At 41.8% G+C, this 26,852-nt stretch overlaps 1 protein-coding gene across 1 annotated transcript in view; it reads right to left on the bottom strand.

Moving 5' to 3' along the window:
• Positions 1 to 239: 239 nt before the first annotated feature.
• EFCAB2 (EF-hand calcium binding domain 2) overlaps positions 240 to 26,852 on the bottom strand; it is a 66,613-nt gene continuing 40,000 nt past the window's right edge. The window contains 6 exon segments of the mRNA XM_046678002.1: positions 240 to 325; positions 328 to 354; positions 5,255 to 5,321; positions 5,422 to 5,464; positions 6,076 to 6,155; positions 10,130 to 10,202. Of these exon segments, the coding sequence (XP_046533958.1) occupies positions 240 to 325; positions 328 to 354; positions 5,255 to 5,321; positions 5,422 to 5,464; positions 6,076 to 6,155; positions 10,130 to 10,202 (376 nt within the window).

Below are 26,852 nucleotides of genomic sequence, written 5' to 3' on the forward strand. Positions count from 1 at the left end.
ATGGATAATGTTAAAATATTTTAAGAACAGTTTCAAAATAATTAGCAATGTGTCATTTCATAAGGATAGATATACTAAATAAATTTGTTTTAAATTGTTATGATCATCTTTAAAAAACAAAATATATTGAAATAGCTCACAAAGCATTAGTTATCATATGTAGAAATTATAAAATGTGAAATTAACAAGGACAATTTTTTAAGTTATCCTTTCAATTGGAAATTAAGTCTTTAAAGTGTTTAAGTCTCATCTGTCACCATCATTGTTATGTAGTCCTTGTAATGAACTGAATTCGATTCTGGATCAACAGCAGCAGACAACATTCTTCCATTTCCTCCTGAGAAAAAGGCTCACCTGGGAGGGACAAGAAGGGAAATCCATCATTTGCGATCCTCTGTGTTTCCCTTTCTCCTTCCACTAGCCCGCTTAATCGCAGTGGAGCCCCACACGCCCCCACTGTGTTGCCAGTTACTCTCCCTGGGCTGCAGAGCCAGCATGTCCCGACCTTCCGGAGGGTCACAGAGCATGCGCTGCTGTGCCCTGGCAGATCCTGCACTTATTCTACTTGCACATATTGTAGCCCAAGCAACCTACGAAATCGATTATTTCAGCCCAAACGCTAGAAGACAAAGACATCATGAGTAAGGTTGTTTATTTATTTAAATTAAAACCATTGAAGTTGTCAAAGAATTAACCTGAGGTCCCAGTTTTATAGGGAGTCTCATCATTATATTTCATAAGGGTATGAAGACAGGATTAAATGGTTGCTGTGCAAAATCGCTGAAGAGCAGATCACAGAGACTTGAAACTGTATTGATTACATCTCTGAATATTGCCTAACCAGGTATGGCCAGCTTAGTGATGCCAGCTGAACCCAGTGACAGATGCCATTCATCAACCATTTCAAAACAGTTCCCTTTGTTATAGTTTGGCCCAGTGTTGCTGTCAAATGAAAACAAAAGTTGGATAGAAAAGCTGTGGGCTTTAGTTGGATTCATATAACAGCTGAAGGCCTCTTGGATATTGGGCTCACCAAGATGAAAAGCAAACTGAGGAAGTGTTTACATCAACTATTGAAGTAAAACTTTGTCCTGATTAAACAAAATACAGAGACATCCACACCGCCCCCCCCCCCCTTAAAGAGCCTTATCCCAGCAGGTAAGTTACCAAGGCCTGAGGACACCGCCTTTCTGAGCTGAAGTCACCTCTCTACAAACAATGCTTTCTGAGGTGGAATTCAGTTAATAATACAGAAATCATTCAAGTGAAGATTTTGATAACAATGACAATAGTATTATCAAACAAGGGGAATGTGCCACGTTCTTCTGAAATCATGCTTACATCCTAATAAAAGAAAGACTGCTAAAATACCCAGACAGACAAATTCTGAATCTTTCCTATACCTGATGGTTAAACACTAAATCCTCTGCTGATGAACTCTGATGGGCACCATGGAAGTCCTTCAAAGAACACTGATAACAAACACTGACGAGAACTACTGTGTGCCAGGCACTGATCCAAGTGCTTCACACATGTTAACTAAGGTAACCTCCCAACCACCTTGAGAGGGGTAAGCACTGCCACCCCCACTTACAGCTGAGAACACCAGCACACGAAGAGACAAGGCAGCCTGCCCCAGACAGGAGTGGAAGAGCTGGATCTGAACGCCAGCATCCAGCTCAAGGTCCACAAACTCAACGACCACAGTACTGCTCAGAACAAGGCCTTGCTCACCGTACAATGCAGGAGGTGGTCCCACTGCTTCCTTGGGCAAGGAAGAGACATGCAGTGTTCGATTAAGGACGGGAGGAAAACAGCTTAATGATTAAAGCACAAGCTTGGGAGTCAGACTCCCTGGGTTCCAACGCTAAGGTGTCTCATTAGCTTTAAGATCCTGGGCAAGTCACTAACCCCTCTGTGCCTCAGTTTCCCTGTCTGTAAAACAGAGATGCTGGTAATACTACCTATCTCATAGGGTTGTTATGAGGATTAAAGTGTTATTATTTAAATAGCACTTAGAACATTACCTGGGCACATGGGCAGCAACATGTGTTTGTTTAAAAAAGTTTTTTGAGATCTTCCCTGCTGCTAAATGCTGTCTGACGCAACACACAGGGCTGGACACACGTGGACTCCATCGTGTAGGAATGTGACTTCGTGTGGTGTATTATGTCCATCATACGACATCCTGGGCATTTAGAATGCATAGTCTCAAACTGATGAACGCTCTGGGGATGGTGTGAAAAGCTGCACTGTCTCTGTATCCACCGCAGCCCATCCCCGATTTCCCTATTTCAGTCAGTAGCATTACCGTCACACCCATCACCCCAGTGAAAGCCTGCTGACTGGACTCAGCTCCCATCTCTGTCCCCTGCTCTCTGTTACTCATCGTGACCCGAGGATCCTGCTGTACACAGTCCTGTTGGATCAAGCTCTTCTCTCATTCCCATTGCCACTGCCAGATCAGGCCCTTAGTAGGGGACCTCAAAATGCTGACACAGCCTCTCAACTGGTATCCCTGGTCTAACCTCTTTCTCACTCATCTAACAAGCCTATCAGCACCACACCAACCTTCCCACAATCGCTCTTGCACTGGGTGACTCATCTGCTCAAAACCCCACCATGCTTCTCCACTGCCCGCAGGATGAATTCAGAATTCCTGAGCCCAGGCCTCCATGATCTCGTCCCAGGACTTCAATCTAGAGTCACCTCCTACTGCTTGCCAGGAAGACCCTCTGGGCCCCACCTTCTCACAGGTTCCCGAAATGGTATGCTCCCTTCTACCTCCTAGTTTTTGTTCACACTGTTTTATCAATCTTCGTCTCCCTCTCAATGGCCTTTCCCCACTCTTCATGCATCTGCTCATTCATTCATTAATTCAACAAACATCTGTTAAGACTTATCATGTGTGGGGGTGCTACAATGCCTAAGATTTTACCCCTGCTCTCAATAGCTCATCTGTAGAAGTTCTACCTTCTTCTTTTTTTTTTTATGTGGCACCCTCCCATTTACTCTTGTGGGTGTGTTCTTTTTAAAAGATTGCTCTGTTGTTTTGTTGAGGTTTTCAGAGAAACCAGGGAAGTGCCGAGATAAACGTGTGTTCAGTCTGTCATGTCTAACTAGTAGTGTCAGTTCCTTTCTTAGGGGATTTCAAAGCAACCACGGTGGGGTAGGATGGTGGTGTATGTAAACACATGTGTCCAGTCTGCCACCATCAGCTGGAAGAGTCTGCTTGCTAAACAGTCGTTTTCCCTGCTAGACTGAAGTGGCTCTCAGCCACCATTGTCATGCCAATGTTTAACACTGCGTTGGATAAATTAGAAAGGATGGAATGAATGAATGATGGAGCAACATCAGAAGAGTTGGCGGGGATGGGAAGGATCAGAGAAGGTCTTTGGGTAAGAAGAGGAACACCATTTCCCCCTAGACTGAGAAAAGATGAGAATGGGTTCAGATATAGATGAGGTGCTACAAATGGGAGCAACAAACTTAAAAGTATCAAATGGGACTACATCAAACTAAAAAGCTTTGGCACAGCAAAGGAAACCATCAACAAAGCAAAAAAACAACCTAACAATTGGGAGAAGATATTTGCAAACCATATATCAGATAACGGGTTAATATGCAAAATATACAAAGAACTAACACAGCTCAACACCAAAAACCCAACATCCAATTAAAAAATGGGCAAAAGATCTTAACACAGATTTCTCCAAAGAAGATATACGGATAGCCAACAGGCATATGAAAAGATGCTCAACATCATTAGCTATCAGGGAAATGCAAATCAAAACTACAATGAGGTATCACCTCACTCCGGTCAGAATGGCTATAATTAACAAGACAGGAAACAACAAATGTTGGAGAAGATGTGGAGAGAAGGAAAGCCTCATACACTGCTGGTGGGAGTGAAACTGGTGCAGCCACGATGGAAAGCAGCATGGAGTTCTACCTTCTTAAGAAACTGATTTTCTCTTTAAGTCTCCCAGACCATCTTTCCAGGCTGGTCTGGCCCACACTGATTGTCTGATACGCACTTTCTTCTCTTGTCTTATATTGAAATTGTTTTATAAGTTAGTTTTTCCCCCCAATAAGACTATAACATCCTTGAGAAAGGGAGCAGATTTTCGTACCATTACCTCTCCCTGCACTTAGCACCCCTCGCCTACACACAGTAGGCACACCATACTAATGATATTGAACTGTTTTGGCCATTTTGACTAAATTCATGTTACCTAAGATAATCTAGGATTTACTTCACTTAAATTAATCCTTAGGATTAAGAGGCTGACGCTTTGAAAGTCCTTTCAGCAAAGTTAATCCTAAGAAAATTTAACAATGTCATAAGTTCTTCGGTGGCAGCTGTGACTGTCATATCACCTTATTCTCATTCCCTGTATTCTCACCCAATGATGGATCAGTCCAAATAGTCCAACCAGATGTGCATGTAGACTTAGTCTTAGTCTTCCCTACTCAAAATTACTTGCACTTTGACTCTACCTCGAGTGATGAGCAACTGAATCACTCAGGACTCAATCTATGAACAAGCGAACTAAACAAAGGAGACAGAACTCTAACTTTGTGTGGGACGAGTGGAGGTGACCAGTAAGAGAATAGTTTCAAGAGAACGTCCACTAGGCTCCTGCCATTCACGGAAACCAAACGTATACATCAGCCTAAGCAGAGAGAATTCCTAAAGGAAATATGTTGGCATACGTAGGTCTGCAGGTATTATGTACGTGTGTGTGTGTGTGTATAATTCCAGTTCAAATCAAATACATTTGGTCCAATTAGCATAAAGAACTAAAAATTCTTGCATGAATTTATATCCACTTGAGGCTGTATTATCTGTAACTTCACCAACTGAAAAGCTCTTTAAAAGGATTTTTTATATACAATACAAATCTTCAGTCTAGGAACAGGCATTAATTTATGGTGATTGACAGCTCACCTTTTCCAGGTGGCAGACCTTTTTTTCTAGGAATACTCTACGTGAATGAGATGACTTCAGTTTATAGACGTATCATTACACTTTACAAAATCCTATATGGCAACATCCATCTCCCCTAACCTACCCTCTTTCCTCTTACCCCTACAAAACAGAAACCACTCCAAAACCAAAATAATAGAAATAGTAAATAGCTCATTTTAACCAGAACTATTGCCTTTAAAGTATCCTCTAGAGTTTTTTTATAATTGTTAAATTATTAATCACTTAAATAAGTCACTGTCGTAAGTAGTAAATCGCTCTCACCTTCTTCAGTCATTTACTTGATTAGTTCTTCCTCAGCAAGAAACCCACATTTCACTGGATCTAAGACCTAGGGGAAAAGAAAAGATAGATGTATTTTTTGTTTGGTGAATAAATCCTACATGATGAATTTTTCATATAAATATATATAAAATCTGGAGCTTACACACCTCAAAAGATTGAAGAAAGGTATCTTCTAGAATTGGTCTCTAGCTAATTATGCAATAAAAGGAGTAAATGCCACGGTATTCAGCTCAGTCTCCACATAATAAATGATCACAAAAAACAAAAGCTGCTAACATACTAGGATAATAACACTTCCCTCACTGAAATCTTTTTGGATTTCTAGATATGAAAGTTGAAATCACTCTACACCCACAGGAAATAGGTAGTTTAAAATCACTGGCATGTTTGATGTTATTTATTAGCTTTTTTCACCATTATGGAAATCAATTTATCTGGGAACCAAACTTGTAGAATAAACCAACTATGTTAAGTCGATGCTACACTTTCTCTAGAAAAATAGAGGTAATTTCTACTTATCCTTGATAATTCAAAACAGAATAAGAATGTTGTTGGTTTATACTTTTTGTAGCTTATTTGTCCTTTAATTACACTTTGCTTATTAGATTAATACTAAAGTGGTTGATATTTCCAAGAACATACCAACTGGCCATTCAGAAGTGTAGTGAGAAGTTAGAAGGAAGCTACTCTAGGATAAATATACAAGGTGAGTATAATATATGAAGTGAAAACTCCAAGTGTTTGAAATTAAGGTCATTCTAATCATTACTTTACCTTAGCAATTGCACTGACTTTCTTACCTTCTTTCCAGCAGTACTTTGGTCATCACTGGAAGAAATTTTTCAAATCAAATGTATCCAGTGGGTTCTTCTTCCTCTACCTAAACGTTCAATAAAAAATAGCCATTTATTCATTCAACAAATGTATTGAGCAGCTACGCTTTCCAAGCACTGCCCTGAGTGCTGGGGAGCTGACGATGAGCATATGTGGGCAGGGTCCCTGCTCACAGCATTTATATTCTGTAGTGGACACATATACTGATCTATGATGTCTATGAAAGCATAACGAAGGAGCGGAGCGTGGGTCTACACAGCAGAGAAGAAAGACTTACCTAGGCCAGGAGATCAGGAAAGGCAGTCATGAGGACATCACGCTGAGCTGATGTATAAAGGATGAAGAGAAGATAATTAGAAAAAGCAGGGGAGAGACTCCCAGGTAGAGGAAATTACAGGCACTAAGACCCTGCATCATGCAGTGAAGACCAGGAGGCTGGACATGTGGAACAAGGAGGGAAATGTCCAGTAGAAGATGATAATAACAAACATATGTGTGGAGCTTGTCAACTTTAAATTTCACCACTGGGTAATATGGGAATCACCACCATTGAGAAGTTTCTCTTGTGCAGGTTCGATTCCCAAGGAAAGAGTCTTTTCATCTGCCTGGGAGACAGAAGCATCTGGCTGCCAGTCTAGACACGTTCTGTTTTGTGCTTTCCAGAATGGAAATCTCTGGACTCCTGCTGGGATGGAGAGAGGCAGTCACTCAGTGGGAAAAACTGAGAGGGGATTTAGGATTTAGCAAACTGGCTCTAGTTTTCAAACAGATTTTACCCTAGTGCTCCTAATTTTAGTTCCTACTCCCTTCACCCCAAGTTCCAGAAGTAACTGGTGCTTTTTGAGAACTCTTTACCCACTGCTGGCTTGGGTTCAGTTTTCTGGATCTACTAGATCACTGTTATTTATTCTCCCATCTGTCTTACAGCTTCCGAAATTTCATTGCTTTTGTGGATGTTGGGGGTAGGGGGAGCCAGATACAGGAGGTTACCAGAAACAGGAATAAGATTATTATGCAGATTTAAGTCCTTGCCTTTGGCATTGATTAAGAGTTTCTAGAGAGAAGGTCATCCCCTTTCTTCTTCCTGGTACAGAGAGGGAGGCACCTTTACAGATAGAGATTTCCTTTACAACGTAAATGTCTCCTAACAAAAGGCAAGCAAGTTCTACCCCTCAGAGCCTCCTTCCCTGTCCCAGTTTATTAAAAGTAACCAGCCCAATAATCCTCATGCCAAAGAGACATCTTGGGGCGGCCAGTTCCAGGCCCCCACATTTCCAAACAGCTTTGAGTTCTCCTTTGTAATTACTTTAAATTCTCCATAATTCCACTTAGGTTTGAACTTCAAAGGATGTAGATATTAAAGAAAGAATCATCTGGTAACCTGTACGTCAGTACAATTTTCATTACCCCTTCTCACAGTTGCTGGGTTTTGTGATATTCCAAACAGGCAGAGATTGTTGGGGGAAAGTTGCTCATTATAGAACATTAATTGGAGAGATGAATGCTGAGTGATTTTTTTAAATGAGATCTATTTCAAGAGAAACAGCAGATTTCAAACTGATCTTCAGGAAGCAAAGGGCTGAAAGTTAGTAAGTATCTACACTAAAATTCAAGTAAATGACAACTAGAGAACTGCACACAGTCTTCCACTTTTTATAGAAGAATTTTAAAACATAGTTGAATCATTTCATTTTAAAGCAAATGTAAGAAATAGTTTCATTTCTGAAACTATTACAGAGCATTTAGCAACGTGACATTCGCCCCAGATGTGGACTATTATGGAGCTTGGAGTCTCTAAATGTACTGGATACATACAAATATCTGTGTGTGTTTTCCCCTTAATTATTTGGGAAACTTCATAAAGGGTGGTCACGTCCAAAGTTTTTTAAGCATCTTGCTAGAATTTAATTTGAATAAATTGTTTTGTGCAAGTACAGAAAAATATTTACAAAGCTTAGACAGCTCAGTGATCCCTAATGGTCTGTAACAATTCTAAGCATCTGTAATTTTCAAAGGTTGTATCCACGTACCTAAGAAAAGGGCAAAGGCAAAATAAAACGTTGGGGCCTGAGTATCTACTGTGGCTAACTGCCCAAACCCATGGGGGCATTTTGGTAGAGGGCCACCTACAGAGCAAGCGAACCCCAATATGTATTGCATGCCCATCAAGTAAGAGCTGGTACCTCACAGGCATTCAATTTAATCCTCATGAAAGCATTTTGATATTGTTGCATTCCTTCTGCAGATGTGGAACCAGGCTCTGAAAGATGCAGTGGCTTGCCAAAGGTCACACAGCTCTAAGTGCCAGCTATCGGATGTGAACCCAGATCTCCTGACACTAGATGTGGTATTTGCTCTACTTTGTAAGAGAAACAGTTGGCAAATCTTTTCTGTAAAGGGCCAGACAGTAAATATCCTAAGCTTTGTAAACCATATGGTCTCTGTCGCAACGACTTAATTCTGCTCTTGTAGTGACAAAACAGCCACAGACAATATGTAAATAAAGCATCTTGCTGGGTTCCAATAAAGCTTTATTTACAAAAACAGGTGATGGGCTGGACTTGGCCTAGGGATTGTGGTTTGCTGACCCTGCTACAGATTAAAACATACAAACAAACCACGAAGGGATTAGGCCCTCAAGCTTCTCCCTTTCTGACTCAGAGGCCTTTTCATCACTGCTCCGTTTACTCCACTGCGTTACGTGCAAGCATCATGGCTTCACTGTTGACTCTTCCTCCAGCTCACAGCTCTTCCACAGCACCACTTTTCCTCTTCCTAACACAAACTCTAGCTTCCTCGATAAACACTTGAAAGCACTGATCAACACCTTTTTTTTAATGTGAAGACCAATTCAGGAAGAATAAAAATTTTTTCCTCTACTCTTAGTAAAAATAGTGTATTGGATCCCCAAATGGAAAAACAACATAACGATTTCCTGCTTTGTTGAATATTTTTAAGTGCTAATGAAAAATTGGTATTGCTCTTTAGTCACCAAGGTGCTGATATGTGGGCAACAGAGTCCTCTTCCTGAGGCTCCATGCCTTAACTTTCTACAGTGCTGCAGGGTTCAGAGCGTGGCTTCCTTACGTTACTGTGAAGCCCACTGTGAAGCAGGTGTCATTGTGGAGAAACTGAGGCGGGGGTTAAGTGACTCACCCAGAGTCGCAGTTTCTTCCCTTCCATGTAACACTCAACAAGCACGCACTGTGCTGGGAGCGAGGAACAAGGAACAGACCAAATCTCGCTTCCTGGCCATCCTTCCTCGTCCTCCTTGTTGATCCCCGGCCTCCACCGAGACCCACAGACCCAGAGAACCAATTCTGAGAAGATCCTCCTCCTCGTGGCTGCCCAGGCGGCTTTTTCCCCTTCAGGCCTCTGCTTGGTTGAACTGAAAGGTGCACTTGAAATGATATCAGATGCTTTTCTGGAAAACCAAATAGGGCATGAAGCTCTCCAGTCTTGGGCAGCTCAGCCCTGCTTTATGGGATTAATTCTCTCCAGGGACTCATTGACACTATTACAAATAATGATGTTTTTAAATTCTTAGACTGTTTGATCAATATTAAGTTAGTTCTTATTATTTTAGTATGTTTATTACTTGCTCTAAAATTTAGTTTTATATACCCAAATAAATATAAATTCCCTACCGTCTCTACCTCTGCTTCTCTCCCCTTGGAACTGACATTATTTATGATATTCTTCTCACCTGTCCATATTCTTTCTGCAGTGAGTCAGCACCCTGTGCCTACTGGCCTTTCCTCACCTAGTTTTAAAAAGTATAATATCTAAAGCAGGGTCCTCACTCAACCCTTCGCATTACTTGGTCGTAGCCATTTCTTCAAGATCTGATATCAGCTCTTTCAAGTCCTGTTGGTTGGCGAATTAGGATAGTTGTCCTGATGTTTTCACTGAGCACATAGTTTAGGGCATTTTTAGTGCCAGGTAAGGATTTTTTTCTTAATTCCAAGGAGCTGGAGTTGCACACAGTCTGCTGACCGAAGCTCTCTCAGCCCTACTTACGTCTGCAATCAGATCATGCAGCTCTCCTTCGCTAGGGCAGCATCCTAATGACCTGATGATTGTTCCTATCTCCCTGGGAAAAAGGAGTCAATAGTTTCAGAATATAAACTCTGAAAAGGCAAGGGCTATGTTTCTCAAAGTATTGCAGAGCAGACATAGCACAGCAAACAAAGCCACTCAATAAATACTGCCTCGTGAGGATAAAAGACACTTTCTGGGGAAAGGCAAAGGCAGACAAGTGAACCAAAGAGAGAAGAAAGAAGTGTTTGCACTGACTGGCAAAGGCAAGCCCTGCTTGGGTAAAATCAAAAAGTTCTAGAAAAGGAGAAGAAAGGAGGGGGGAGTAAGAAAAAGAAATATCAGCTACTTACTAGCTGGTCTTAAGTGTTCGTTAACTCTTTCTTGTGTGTGAGGAAGATTTGCCCTGAACTAACATCTGTGCCAATCCTCCTCTACTTGGTATGTGGGATGCCTCCACCACATGGCTGATGAGTGGAATAGGTCCACACCCGGGATCTGAACCCATGAACCCACACCGCCTAAGGGGAACAGAAAGAACTTTAACCACTCAGCCACGGGGCTGGCCCCATAGTTAACTCTTTCGAGCCTCAGTTTCCACATCTGTAAGATGGTGATGGTTTGTAGTGAAGTTCACATTACGGCAGAGACTTAAAAATATGGCTTCTGGTGTCAGCCGCTAGGGTTCAAATCAGCTCTGCAACTTGCTGGACGGAAGGCTCATCTCTGGGTGAACAGACCCACCTGACAGGCAAAACCCAGTGTCCCCCAAAATACTCAGAAGTGGGCTGGGAAGACTCTAAGGATCGAACAATATAAGCCATCATAGCCTAAAGCACGACTCTTGGCAGAGCAGCTGCTTAATAAATATCAGCTCCTCCCCTCCCCCTCCCCCATAATAATGTAACTTAAGTCAACAAATAACCTATGAAAAGTATAAATTATATTCAGGACTCTCTGGATGCTAAAACAGGGGATTTGTAATAGCTTATTAAATATTTCCACTTGAAATTATTAAAATTAAAGTTGTAATATTTGAATGGTAATTTAATTTCACTTAACTAGAATATTTAATTTCTCTACCATTCTGGATAATAGTAGTATTATGTCTACTCTCTATTTTACTGAGAAATTTTTTTTCTCCTCTTCTCCCCAAACACCCCCAGTATATTGTTGTATATCCTAGCTGCAGGTCCTTCTAGTTGTGCTATGTGGGTCGCCACCTCAGCGTGGCCCAACGAGCAGTGCTAGGTCCATGCCCAGGATCCAAACCAGTGAAACCCTGGGCCACTGAAGCAGAGCATGCGAACTCAACCACTCAGCCATGGGGCGGATCCTGAGACAAAATTTTAAACAAGAATTTTTAATTTCTCACAGTAATAGAACAAAGAATCCTAAAATTTATATGGAACAACAAAAGACCCCAAATAGCGAAAGGATTCCTGAGGAAAAAGAACAAAGTTGGGGGTATAACACTCCCTAATTTCAAAATATACTACAAAGCCATAGTAACCAAAACAGCACGGTACTGGCACAAAAACAGACACTCAGATCAATGGAATGGAACTGAGAGCCCAGAAATAAACCCACACATTTATGGACAGCTAATATTTGACAAGGGACCCAAAAGCATACGCTGGAGAAAGGAGAATCTCTTCAATAAACGGTGTTAGGAAAACTGGAGAGCCACACACAAAAGAATGAAAGTAGACCATTCCCTTACACCATGCACAAAAATCAACTCAAAATGGATTAAAGACTTGAATGTAAGACCAGAAGCCATAAACCTTCCAGAAGAAAACATAGGCAGTACACTCTTTGACATTGGTCTGAGCAGAATATTTTCAAGTCCCATGTCTGACCGGGCAAGGGAGACAAAAGAAAAAATGAACAAATGGGACTACATCAAACTAAAAAGCTTTGGCACAGCAAAGGAAACCATCAACAAAACGAAAAGACAACCTAACAATTGGGAGAAGATATTTGCAAACCATAAATCAGATAATGGGTTGATGTCCAAAATATACAAAGAACTAATACAGCTCAACAACAACAAAACCAACAATTCAATTAAAAAATGGGCAAAAGATCTGAACAGAAATTTCTCCAAAGAAGATATATGGATGGCCAACAGGCATATGAAAAGATGCTCAACATCATTAGCTATCAGGGAAATGCAAATCAAAGCTACAATGAGGTATCACCTCACTCCGGTCAGAATGGCCATAATTAACAAGACAGGAAAGAATAAATGTTGGAGAGGGTGTGGAGAGATGGGAACCCTCGTACACTGCTGGTGGGAGTGCAAACTGGTGCAGCCACGATGGAAAGCAGTATGGAGTATCCTCAGAAAATTAAGAACAGATTTACCATATGATCCAGCTGTTCCACTGCTGGGTATTTATCCAAAGAACTTGAAAATACAAAGGCATAAAGATACTTGCACCCCATGTTCATTGCAGCATTATATACAATAGCCAAGACATGGAAGCAACCTAGGTTCCCATCAAGGGATGAATGGATAAAGAAGATGTGGTACTTATACACATTGGAATACTACTCAGCCATAAGAAAAGGTGAAATCTGGCCATTTGTGACAACATGGATGGACCTTGAGGGAATCGTGCTGAGTGAAATAAGTCAGAGGGAGAAAGTCAAATACCATATGATCTCACTCACAAGTAGAAGATAAAAACAATGATACAAACACACAGCAAAGGAGAATGGATTGGTGGTTACCATGGGGGAAGGGGGGGGGCAAAAGGGGTGATTAGGCTCACATGTGAGGGGGTGGACTATAATTAGTTTTTGGGTGGTAAACATGATGTAATCTATACAGAATTCAAAATATATTATGATGTACATCCGAATGCTATATAAAGTTATAACCCAATGTCACTGCAATTAAAAATAAACAAATAAATAAAATTGAAAAACAAATTTAAGTTCCTTATTTAAGGAGGTTGTAGGATGAATATCAATTTAAGAGAAAAACTTAAAGCCAGTAACTGTGGAAGATTCTTAATTTTCACTTATTGATTTTCCTTCATAATAAATGAGAGCCAACTAAACATTCAGTGTCTTCATGTCAATTATATTTTGCATCTCCTTGAACACCTGAGTCTCAATTCTCCTGCATTGTTTTCCATGCCCATATCCCTCATCGAGGCAGAATCTGAATTGACGGTGTTACTAGAAACTAAAAACATTTTTTTTTTGAGGAAGATTAACCCTGAGCTAACATCTACTGTAAATTCTCCTCTCTTTGCTGAGGAAGACTGGCCCTGAGCCAACATCCATGCCCATCTACCTCTACTTTATATGTGGGACGCCTACCACAACATGGCTTGCCAAGCAGCACATAGGTCCACACCTGGGATCCGAACAAGCGAACGCCAGGCCGCCAAAGTGGAACACGCGAACTTAACCACTGTGCCACCAGGCTGGCCCCTAGAAACTAGAAACATTTTATAAGATTATACTTTCTCTGAAGATGTCCCTAAAGGTGTCCCATGAAACTGATTAACACCAATGAGGTAAATACGCTGTTGTAACATCCAGAGTGGCTATTGTATACATTAGAGTAAATAGTTAATGAGGCACGGACACAAAATATGACTTGAAAAGTATTCACAGATTCATCCCCTCCATAACCTTCCAGGCCTTCTGCTATGTGAGTCAGAGAACCACTTAAACTCCAGAATCCCGGGGACAAAAGAAAGGCTGCATTAACTTCCATACAAAAGCGAGAGCAGGAAAGGAGGACAGGGAGACCTGGAAGCCCTTACAGGCTGGCATTTCAGGGAGTCACCTTGGGGAAAAGAGAAGCTCCAGGCCTGTGCTGTGCAATATGGTAGCTGCTACTGCCACCTGGGTGTGGAGCGTGTGAAATGTCACTCATCTGAATTGAAATGGCTGTAAGCGTAAAGTAGACATGGATTTCAAAAACTTAGTATGAAAAAAAGTGTAATATCTTATTAATAATATTTAAATTGATCACATGTTGAAATCATAATATTTTAGACATATTGGGTTAAATAAAACATATTGTTAAAATTAATTTTACCTGTTGCTCTTTTACTTTCTCTTAATGTGTCTACCAGAAAATTTAAAGTTATGAATGTAATACTCCTTTTGGACAGTGCTTTTGGACATAGCTGCCATCACGAGTCAAGACTTTGAGAAAAGAAGTACGCAAAGAAAAAATTAGAACTACATTGTGTTGTGTCAGCAACATAATCAATCCCCCTTCTGACTTTCTGTGAAACTTTAAACTATTTAAATGAAGTCCTTTGTCACTTACCCAGGAGTCTCATGTCTTCTGCCAACACCCATGAAACAGTCACAGGCTAACCTGTTAACTTGTAAGTTGGGTAAAGTCAAACTGCAGACTGGACACGTGTAAGGGTGTGAGGCACAGGAGAAAGCTCTGGATAGAGACACAGGTCTGGGAGTGAAGACATGGGAGCAGAAGAGCTCCTCCAAGAAGTTGTCAATGAAAATAATCCATAAGCAATCTACAAATGAAAATTTGGGTGAGTTTATTCTGAGCTGAAATCTGAGGACCATGGCCCGGGGCCTTTCTTCCCAAAGGAAGAAAGGGCACCAAAGAAGTGAGGTATACAGAGTGGTTATATACCCCCAAACAGGATGTTTCACATAGGATTGAAATGTCCCTTTTACAATAGTTGCAAGACTGCTCTGTCGGCACGGCGATTGATGGAAACAGCAGGTAGGTCTGCTGTCTCGGTGAACACAGCAGGGTGGCAGGTCTGTTGTCTCGAGCTGGGTGGTCACAGGTGAGCTGGGTGGTCAAAGGTGAGCACAGCAATCAATTCCCAGCCTAAGGAAAGATGCTTATCCCCAATGTGGGGGGAAGTTGCACCTTTATCTTAAGGCCATTTGTTCTTGCCATAGTAAATGTTTTAAAGCAGATATGCAATGCGTGCTCAACAGCCACAGTCAGGCCCTTTTGGAAAAAACAAAGTCAGGCCGAATTAGGTTTATACCGAATGGCTTCCTCATATACTCCAATATATCCTATTGCTTGCCATTTCTATTTGTCAAAGTGTATTGGCTGGAAGAAACTAGGATCCAGGAAGAACTCTGAGGAGTAGCCGCAGTGAAGGAATGGTCTAAGGAAGAGGAACCTGCATTAGACACAGAGAAGAGGAGCTGGAGGGTAAGCGAAAATCCAGGAGAGGGCGGTGTTGTGGAAGACAAGGAAAAGGGCTGGAAAACAGCGGGAGTCACCCTTGGTGTCAGATGCTGCTGAGAGCTCAAGTCACTCAGTTCTGAGAAATGTCCACTGGATTTGGTAAAGAAGGAGATCAGTTATGATTTTTGACAAGGGGAGTTTCACTTGAAGGTGGTGGAGAAATTCAACTGCATAGGCAGAAGAGGATGGATCTATGAAGTGAAGGAAAGGAAGGGCTGTCCAGAAGGGGTCATGGTGTCATGAAGATTTTAAAAAATGTAAGACCAGAAAGATGTGAGCATGCTTTAATGCAAATGGAATGAGCCAGTGCAAAGAAGGCTGATGAGGGCATGGTTAACTGAGTGTGGGTTTCCTGAGGAGGTGGGAAGGGCTGGGCTAGGTACTTAGTGTGCAGCGGCTGCACAGCCATCCCATCTGAGGTTCTGCAGCTGGGAGCTGCTGCTTGTGAGAGATGCGGGTTCTTCCTTGCAGTCTCAGAAAATTTTACCCGATGCCTCTCTCCACTTTCGTCTGAAGAACCCTCACCATGCTCTTCTCCTCTGACTAAATGGAGCTAGACTGTCTCCCTCTGCCTAAGTGGACCACAGAAAACAAAGCCTGTGTGACATCTTCCAGGCTCAGGCAACCTTTCTCTCTAGTCCTGAAACACAAAGGCCTGACTGACATAAGAAAAAGGCAAAGATTCTTTGCTAATGAGTCCACAGTGGCCTAAAGAATAATACAGTAACTCAAGCACTCACCCTGTGCACCTTCAATCTGGCCTGCTAGCTGACCCATCCCCTCCTGTGGATGCCATTCTTCCCTTGTGCTCTGGATGCTGTGGTTGAGGCCCTGCGGTGAGCCAGACACCGAGGGAGGGGATGCTGCCCCTGCCTTCAGGCCCAGACTTCTCATCAGCACCTTGGTTTCCTCATGCCTGTTTTTCCTAAAGGCGGCAGTAGACTTGGGGACCCAGCAAACACAAGAGAGGAAGAGAAGAAGCCACTTTTCAGTGGTCTCAGCAAAGAGGGAAACTGAACTTGATTGGATTTAGAAAAATAAAAAAATGCTACACATCTTTTACCTCATTTTATCGTGCAATTCCTATCTGTGACCCTAGCTTGTGGTTTGGGAATGGACGATGAAGAAATTCCCACATGAAGACTCGTCTTTCCTCTGTGTAGTACGAGGTAAGGTCCTCTGCTGAGAGTGAAGGGAAGAAAGACAAAGACCATCTTAACTGTTTCTGGGCTCTACCTACCAGTCACTACCACACGACTGGCCTCTCCAGGCACCCATATTTCAAGACGGCAAGCCCTATCCGCTCTCACGTTCTAAAACCCGTACTTTGCCTAATGTACTGGCTATTTCCTGTGTGCCCCAGAATCCCTCTCCTTTCTTCTCTACTCTGCTCCATCTCCCCCAGGGACTGACCTCTGCTACTGCCCAGCCCCCTTCCCTCGGGCTTCCTGTTGCGGTTAGTCAACACGTGGCAGAGCACTGCAGTTTTCCATTGTTGCTTAACAAGCTGCCCCAAATGTAGGGGCTTAAACAACAATGATTTCTTATTTTTCACAATTCTGTGGGTTGGATGGATGGTTCCTCTGCTGTTTTCACCTGGACTCACTCACGCAGCTGTGTTTAGTGTTAATGAACCTACACAGGGTTGCTCAATATTCCGCAGTCAATCACTCAAAATTACCATTGTCACCCTCCTGGGTTCTGTGCCCCTTAACCTCTCATCCTGTCTGCTCTATTAGTTCTTAACCCTGAGTATCTCTAATTTTCACTTTCTTTGTTCCTGCAAAGCACTGTGGAAAGAAAACAATTAACAAAAAATCCATGGCCCAATACAAATTCACACCATCCAGCATCAAGTGTCCTGGACGTTGCAGAACGAATCGTTTCATTCATCTCCTTTGATTCCCTAGCAAACTTCCCAAAACAGCTATTCTGAATCATCTCTTGCCTCGAGCTCCAAAGCACTGACCCCCTTAACCTCAGAGGAAGACCCCATAAACCCGATCAGCTACTTCACTGAGTAGATGAAACCGCTTAGGTTGCACACCATCACTAACCCTCATACCACCTGCTTAGTCAGCTCAGGATGCTGTAACAACATACCATAGGCTAGGCGGCTTAAATCACAGACCTAGACTTCTCACAGTTCTGAAGCCTTGACACCTGAGCTCAAGGCACCAGGAGATTTGGTGTCTGGTGACAGCCCTTCCTGCTTGCAAATGACCACCTTCTTGCTATATCCCTCATGGTGGAAGGGGACAGAGACTGGTGTCCCTCTTCTTTTAGGGGCCCTAATCCCATCATGGGGGCTCTACCCTCACGACCTCATCTAAACCTAATCACCCCCTAAAGGCCCCACCTCCGAATGCCATCGCATTGGGGGTTGAGACTTCACTATGGATTTGGGGGCTCAACATTCAGTCCAGAGCCCCACCCTGCAGTCACTTCCCATAGACCACTTTAGAAGTACGTACATGCCTCCTTCCTTAAGCTCTCAGCCTTGGAGGAGTAAAAAGTGCTCTTCCCTAAGAAAGCTTTTCCTAGTTCCAGTCTTGGCTCTTGTTATCCACCAACTTGCCTCTCCCTCTCAGCACCTTCATTCTTTCCTTTATTAGTTGCTTCCTCTTTTGCCTTAAAATATTCGATATCTTCTTCATCTTGAAAAAATTTCTGACGGCTGCCTTACTACCTCCAACCATTCTATCTCTCAGCTGCCTTTTGCTATCACAAGACGACTTCTAACTTACTTACCTTGTAACTGCCAATCCAATTCCCACTCACCCGCTCCATCCCTCTGCAAGATCCTGCCATGGCTAGCTCTCTACTAACCCATGATCAGTCCATGCTGCCCTCTTATCCCCTCCTCCCTCCTGGTCTCCATCTCCCTCTCTTCCTCACCCCCTCCTCCCTCCTGGTCTCCATCTCCCTCTCTTCCTCGCCCCTTCCTCCCTCCTGGTCTCCATCTCCCTCTCTTCCTCTCATAACCCTCTAACTGCCCCCTGCTCTGAACCCCTGGTTGCAAGATGATCTCTACTGTTAAAAACATTAGGGAAAGGCTAAGAGAATAAGAAGGATATTAGATTTGAATAAAAAGAAGACCACTGGTGATCTTGATTACAGCACTTACAGGGTGGAGAGGAAGAGAAACCCCCCAAAGAGTGCCGGTGGTAAGAAAGTTTGGAGCACAAGGACAGAATGCGCAACTGAGGAATATGCCTACCACAGAGAAGGCACATCGGACCTAATGGCTCACAATTAGACAACACTCACTGTGTGCCAGGCACCTTCTAGCACAGCGCATGTATCAACTCATTCAAGCCTCACGATAGCCCCATGAGGTGGGTACTACTATCATCTCCATTTTACAGATGAGGAAACTAAATCCCAAGATGTTAAATAACTTGCCTGGGGTCACATATGGCCAAGACATTCAAGCAACAACTCCCTCAGGACCAGGGAAATCTCGGGAGCCTTGGAGGTCTGATAAGAGGGATAAGGAGAAAAAGAGCATGAGGACAGGAACAGAGACTGTCACAAGATGAGAAAAGTAGATCAGTCAGCTTTCAGGCTTAGGAATGGACATCTCCTCTAAGGCTTCTAGAAAGAATAGTCCTCACATCCCTTGCGCCACGATCACTATCTGTAGGGATGTGAGAAGAAGTATCTCCAGGCTGTCAGGCTAGCACCAACAGAACGTGGGCATGCAGAGTTTTCTTTTGTGTGCCAGGCTCTGCTTTAAAGTGCTTAATTATCCTTATCCACTGACTGCTCACAACGGCTCTGTGAGGTAGGCACCATGATTTTACAGACGAGGAAAACTGAACCACAGACAGGTTAGCTAATTTTCCCAAGATCCTGGTAAGTAGTGGAAATGGATCTCAACACGCATAGCCAGAATCCATACTCTTAACCACTGCACATGGCTGTGTCTCATAAATGTCAATCGATTGTTTAGTTAGACTTAAAGGAGAACTTCCTGACTATCACAAGGTGCTTCTAAAGAAAGCTATGGATATCCTACCTTACGGGAACCCCGAAGATAGATCCTGGGGTCATAAGCTGATGACCCAAGGGGCACAGGTGGCCCTCAGATAAGGCTTTGTTCAGCATGGTGTTAGTTTATCTGTTTAGATGGGGCATTACATACATGTCATGAGACTGTCCTATACTCCTGATTCACACATTTACGGTACAGGCCTGGCCCATGGGGGTGTCTGTGTATCACTCCTGGAAAACATCAGTTTTGTACCGTTGAGGAATTTACCCACAAGGAATGAGCCAAATGACTTCTTAAAGTTCTCTCCAAGAGCTCTGATTCCTAGATGTTTTTTAAAAACACATACATATAGGTGATGGTGGGCAGAGCAAAATGGCGGGGTGAGCTGACCCGGGATTCTCTCCCCTCCAAAATACAACAAAAGATTGGAAGAACTGAATTTCAGAGAATAAACATAATGCCAGCTCGTTAGAGACCTACAATACCAAGAAGGCGGAGATCATAACCTTGCTTTACACCCTCAGAGGCGCTGGAACGGTAGGAGAGAACATCGCTTCCTCCCCTAGAGTCTGCAATTGCTGTGGCGTGGGTCAGGAAGGAGCGGGGGAGGGGCCGCGCGACCGGGGGATCATCCAGGACTCCTGCCGCTGGTTCAGTGGAGACCCGCTGACAGGGGGAAAGCTTCCGTCCGTGGGGACCCTATAAATCAAGGACCTTGGGAGACCAGAGAACAGAACTGATCTGAACCCAGACCGGCGCGTGTGAGTAACAGCCCCTCCCCCCCAGCAAAGCCAGTGGGCGCAGCCATCTTGCCCCAAGGCGGAGAGCTAACATGCCGCTCTCGACCCCCATCTAGTGGCGACAGGCTGTAACTGCAACTGAATTCTACCACCATGAGAAAAAACCGCTCCTCTACCATCCAGCAATTTATAAAAGCCCCAGACCAGAAGGAAAACAATAAAAACACAGAATTAAGTCCTGAGGACTTGGAATTAGGTAAACTAAGTGATAATGAATTCAGAGCAGCTATAATCAAAAAACTCAATGAGGTAGAGAGAAAGATAGAGAAACAAACCGAGTTCTGGAGTTACTTCACAAAAGAGATTGAAATCATAAAGAAGAATCAAACAGAATTACTTGAGATGAAAAACACAATGGACCAGATAAAACAGAATACGGATTCACTGAATGCCCATGTAGACAACCTAGAGGAGCAAATCAGCATAATCAAGGACAGACAGGCTGAATGGCGCCAGACAGAAGAAGAAAGAGAACTAAGAATTTAAAAAAATGAGGAAAATCTCCGAGAGATAATGGATTCAATGAGGAGTAAGAACATAAGGATCATAGGAATTCCCGAGAATATGGAAAAGGAAAATGGAGCAGAAAGTGAGCTTAACGAAATTATTGAAGAGAACTTCCCAAATCTAGGGATCAACGGAGAAATGTGTGTAGAGGAGGGTTTTAGATCTCCTAGATTTGTCAATGTAAAAAGACCCACCGCAAGGCACATAATAGTAAAGTTGGCACATAGGAATGATAAGGACAGAATACTCAGGGAAGTAAGAAAAAAAAGAGAATAACCTATAAAGGAGCCCCTATCAGACTGTCAGCGGATTTCTCTACAGAAACCCTACAAGCTAGGAGAGAATGGAGTGATATATTCAAAGCTTTAAAGGATAAAAACCTTCAGCCAAGAATACTCTATCCAGCAAGAATTTCCTTCAGATATGAGGGAGAAATTAAATCTTTTCCAGACAAACAAAAGTTAAGGGAATTTGTAACTAAAAGCCCTCCATTACAAGAAATCCTCAAGAAGGCTCTCATACTTGAAAAAAGAAAAAAGGGAGAAAGGGGACACAATCCACAGACTAGGGAGACCGATGGATAGAACCAGAACAGGATAGCAAATATTCAACTATAGCATTAGGGTAAAAATAAGGAAACTACCAAAACAAGGACAATCTTAGCACTCTAACTACAAATTAATAAGATGAGTTGGAATAAAAAATGAAAATAATTATTTAGGAGGGGAAGAGCAAAGGGTCTAAATCAGTATTGGTCGAGTAAGTAAGAGACCACCAGAGAATAGACTATATTATACACGAGATTCTAAATACAAACTTCAAGGTAGACACTAAAATAAAGTACAGAACAGAGTCACAAATCATAGATAAGGAAAAATCTAAGAAACCCAGCATAAGAAATTGCAGTATTAAATGGGTAGTCTAAAGCACACAGGAAAAGAAACACAGGAAAACAAGATAATGAGCGACAGATTGACAGCAGTAAGTCCACATGCATCAATAATCACTCTCAATGTGAACGGATTGAACTCTCCAATAAAAAGACACAGAGTGGCAAAATGGATTAAAGAACAAGATCCAACAATTTGTTGCCTCCAGGAAACACACCTCAGCCCCAAGGACAAACACAGACTCAGGGCGAAGGGGTGGAGGACAATACTTCAAGCAAATAGCAAGGAAAAAAAGGCAGGTGTTGCAATTCTCATATGAGACCAAGTGGATTTCAAAATAAGACAGGTAAAGAGAGACACAGAGGGACAATATATAATGATCAAAAGGACACTTCATCAAGAAGAAATAATGCTTATAAATATCTATGCACCCAACACAGGAGCACCAAGATTCATAAAGCAACTATTAACAGACCTAGAGGAAGATGTTAAAAACAACACAATAATAGTAGGGGACCTCAACACCCCACTCACATCAGTGGACAGATCATCCAGACAGAAAATCAACAAGGAAATAGTGGAGCTGAATGAAAAACTAAAACAATTGGACTTAATAGACATATATAGATCACTCCACCCTGAAGGAGCTGAATACACATTCTTCTCAAGTGCACATGGAACATTCTCTAGGATAGACCATATGTTGGGAAACAAGACAAGCCTCTACAAATTTAAAAAAATTGAAATAATAACAAGCATCTTCTCAGATCATAGTGCTATAAGGCTAGAAATTAATTACAAGAAAAAAGCTGAGAAAAGCACAAAGATGTGGGGACTAAACAACACACTACTGAACAAGCAATGGATCATTGAAGAAATTAAAGAAGAAATAAAAAAATACCTGGAAACAAATGAAAATGATAGCATACCATACCAACTCATATGGGATACAGCAAAAGCCGTATTAAGAGGAAAATTCATCGCAATACAGGCACATCTTAACAAACAAGAAAAATCCCAAATAAGCAACCTTAAAGCACACCTAACTGAACTAGAGAAAAAAGAACAAATGAAGCCCAAAGTCAGCAGAAGGAGAGAAATAATAAAAATCAGAGCAGAAATAAATACTATTGAAATGAAAAAGGCAGTAGAAAGGATCAATGAGACAAAGAGCTGGTTTTTTGAGAAGATAAATAAAATTGACAAACCACTAGCCAGACTTACAAAGAAAAAAATGGAGAAAGCTCAAATAAACAAAATCAGAAATGAGCGAGGAGAAATAACAGACTCTGCAGAAATACAACAGATTATAAGAGAATACTACAAAAAACTATATGCCAACAGAATGGATAACCTAGAGGAAATGGATAAATTCCTGGACTCCTACAGTCTCCCAAAGCTCACTCAAGAAGAGGCAGACAATTTGAACAGACCAATCACAAGGAAAGAGATTGAAACAGCAATCAAAAACATCCCAAAGAATAAAACCCCAGGACCAGATGGCTTTCCTGGGGAATTCTACCAAACTTTCAGAGAGGATTTAATACCTATCCTTTTCAAGCTATTCCAAAAAATTAGGGAAGATGGAATACTTCCTAACACATTCTATGAGGCCAACGTCACGCTGATACCAAAACCTGACAAGGACACCACAAAAAAAGAGAACTACAGGCCAATATCACTGATGAACATAGATGCAAAAATTCTAAAAAAAATTTTGGCAACCAGAATTCAGCAATTCATCAAAAGAATCATACATCAGGATCAAGTGGGATTCATACCAGGGACACAGGGATGGTTCAACATCCACAAATCAATCAACGTGATACACCACATCAACAAACTGAGGAATAAAAACCACATGATCATCTCAATAGATGCAGAGAAGGCATTTGACAAGATCCAACAGCCATTTATGATAAAAACTCTGAACAAAATGGGCATAGAAGGAAACTACCTCAACATAATAAAGGCCATATACGACAAACCCATAGCCAACATCATACTCAATGGGCAAAAACTGAACCCCATCCCCCTGAAAACAGGAACAAGACAAGGATGCCCTCTATCACCACTCTTATTTAACATAGTACTGGAGGTCCTGGCCAGAGCAATCAGGCAAGAAAAAGGAATAAAAGGAATCCAAATAGGGAGGGAAGAAGTGAAACTCTCGCTGTTTGCAGACGACATGATCTTATATATAGAAAACCCCAAAGAATCCATTGGAAAACTGTTAGAAGTAATCAACAACTACAGCAAAGTTGCAGGGTATAAAATCAATTTGCATAAATCAGTAGCATTTCTAGACTCCAGTAATGAACCAACAGAAAAAGAACTCAAGAATACAATACCATTCACAATCGCAACAAAAAGAATAAAATACCTTGGGGTAAATTTAACTAAGGAAGTGAAGGACCTATATAATGAAAATTACAAGGCCTTTCTGAGAGAATTGGATGACAACATAAGGAGATGGAAAGACATTCCATGTACATGGATTGGAAGAATAAACATAGTTAAAATGTCCATTCTACCTAAAGCAATCTACAGATTCAACGCCATCCCAATCAGAATCCCAATGACATTCTTTACAGAATTAGAACAAAGAATCCTAAAATTCATATGGGGCAACAAAAGACCCCGAATTGCTAAAGCAATCCTGAGAAAAAAGAACAAAACGGGAGTCATCACAATCCCTGACTTCAAAACATACTACAAAGCTACAGTAATCAAAACAGCATGGTACTGGTACAAAAACAGGTGCACAGATCAATGGAACAAAATTGAAATCCCAGAAATAAAACCACACATCTATGGACAGCTTATCTTTGACAAAGGAGCTGAGGGCATACAATGGAGAAAAGAAAGTCTTTTCAACAAATGGTGCTGGGAAAACTGGAAAGCCACATGTAAAAGAATGAAAATTGACCATTCTTTTTCACCATTCACCAAAATAAACTCAAAATGGATTAAAGACCTAAAGGTGAGACCTGAAACCATAAGGCTTCTGGAAGAAAACGTAGGCAGTACACTCTTTGACATCAGTATTAAAAGGATCTTTTCAGACACCATGCCTTCTCAGAGAAGGGAAACAATAGAAAGAATAAACAAATGGGACTTCATCAGATTAAAGAGCTTTTTCAAGGCAAATGAAAACAGGATTGAAACAAAAAGACAACCCACTAACTGGGGAAAAATATTTGCAAGTCATATATCTGACAAAGGCTTAATATCCTTAATATATAAAGAACTCTCGCAACTCAATCACAAAACATCAAACAGCCCAATCAAAAAATGGGCTGGAGACATGAACAGACATTTCTCCAAAGAAGATATACTGATGGCCAATAGGCACATGAAAAGATGCTCATCATCGCTGATCATCAGGGAAATGCAAATCAAAACTACACTAAGATATCACCTTACACCCGTTAGAATGACAAAAATATCTAAAACTAATAGCAACAAATGTTGGAGAGGTTGCGGAGAAAAAGGAACCCTCATACACTGTTGGTGGGAATGCAAACTGGTGCAGCCACTATGGAAAACAGTATGGAGATTCCTCAAAAAACTAAAAATAGAACTACCATACGATCCAGCCATCCCACTACTGGGTATTTATCCAAAGAGCCTGAAGTCAGCAATCCCAAAAGTCCTGTGCACCTCAATGTTTATTGCAGCACTGTTTACAATAGCCAAGACGTGGAAGCAACCTAAGTGTCCAGCAACAGACGAATGGATAAAGAAGATGTGGTACATATATACAATGGAATACTACTCAGCTGCAAAACAGAACAAAATCATTCCATCTGCAATAACATGGATGGACCTTGAGAGAATTATGCTAAGTGAAATAAGCCAGCGAGAGAAAGATAATCTGTGTACGACTCCATTCATATGAGGAATTTAAAACTATGGACCAAGAACAGTTTAGTGGATACCAGGGGAAAGGTGGGGTGGGGGGTGGGCAAAAAGGGTGAAGTGGTGCACCTACAACATGACTGACAAACATTAATGTACAATCGAAATTTCAAAAGATTGTAACCTATCAATAACTCAATTTAAAAAAACTGGAAAAAAAAACACATACATATAAAACTGTGACTTATGTCAGAGAATGTTCTTGTTCTCAGAAGAAACACAATGGAGTATTTCAGGGAAAAGGTCACAATGTCTACAACATACTCTCAAATAGTCCAGCAAAATGAAAATAATAATAAAATGCATAAATGTGTGTATATATGGAAAAAGCTGGAGAGAGCAGCGTGCGAGCAAAAGCAAATGTGACCAGACGTAAATAACTGGCTGGTCTCAGGGAAACACATGAGTCCAGCATGCCGCTCACTGCTTGTCTATAAGTTTGAAGTTTTTTAAGTAAAAAGCTTTTATTAAAAAAATAAGCACATTTCATTCTCAGCAATCAAAATCAAAGTAATAAATCATAACAGAAATCCTGCCTCCTATAAACTATTTATAAAACAATTTGCTCTTGGGGCTGGCCTGGTGGCGTAGTGGTTAAGTTTGCAGGCTCCACTTCAGCAGCTGAAGGTTTGCGGGTTCAGATCTTGGGTGCAGACCTACACACCACTCATCAAGCCATGCTGTGGTGGCATTCCACATACAAAATAGAGCAAGATTGGCACAGATGTTAGCTCAGGGCCAATCTTCCTCAGCAACAACAAAATAATTTTCTCTTTTGTGTTGTACTATTTTTTGTCATTTTGCCTTGAAAAGTTGATTTTTAAGGATGTCTTAACCCTCAATTTCACAATAAAATATATTAGTTACAGCTTTTTTCCTCAATACTTTAGAATTTAAAATTGAAATCTTGGCAACCGGGAGAGATCTAAAATATTCTGTTTCATGAAGTACAAGCTGAGATGAGGCTGGATATCAGTCTGCTATTCCTTGATGGGAAAGAAGCAGCCCCTTTCGTCCTCACCAGACCCTGAGGGAGGCAGCACCATGGTTGGTTCCCGGCCACCACAGGGTCAGAGCTGGTTTTCAGGACTGACTCTTACTGAGCACTGGGCTCCAGCTCCAAAGATGAGCAGCAGGTCCCGTGGAAGGCTCAGATGGACCTCTGCCACGAAGGCGGCTCCCCAGGCCGGTGGGCCAGCGGCCATGGGTAGATGGCATCGCCCACCAAGGGCCACAGAGAGGGAAACTGAGAAGAAAAGAACTGGAGGGAAAATGAGGGAGGGGAAGGGAGGTGCTGTTTAAATACAATTAGCCTCTTCTTCCCAAATGATAACAGAATGAGATGAATTTACTTCATGAGGCCTCCCAACTT

The sequence above is a fragment of the Equus quagga genome, chromosome 12 (genome assembly GCF_021613505.1).
Source record: "Equus quagga isolate Etosha38 chromosome 12, UCLA_HA_Equagga_1.0, whole genome shotgun sequence".
Classification (NCBI taxonomy): Eukaryota; Metazoa; Chordata; class Mammalia; order Perissodactyla; family Equidae; genus Equus; species Equus quagga.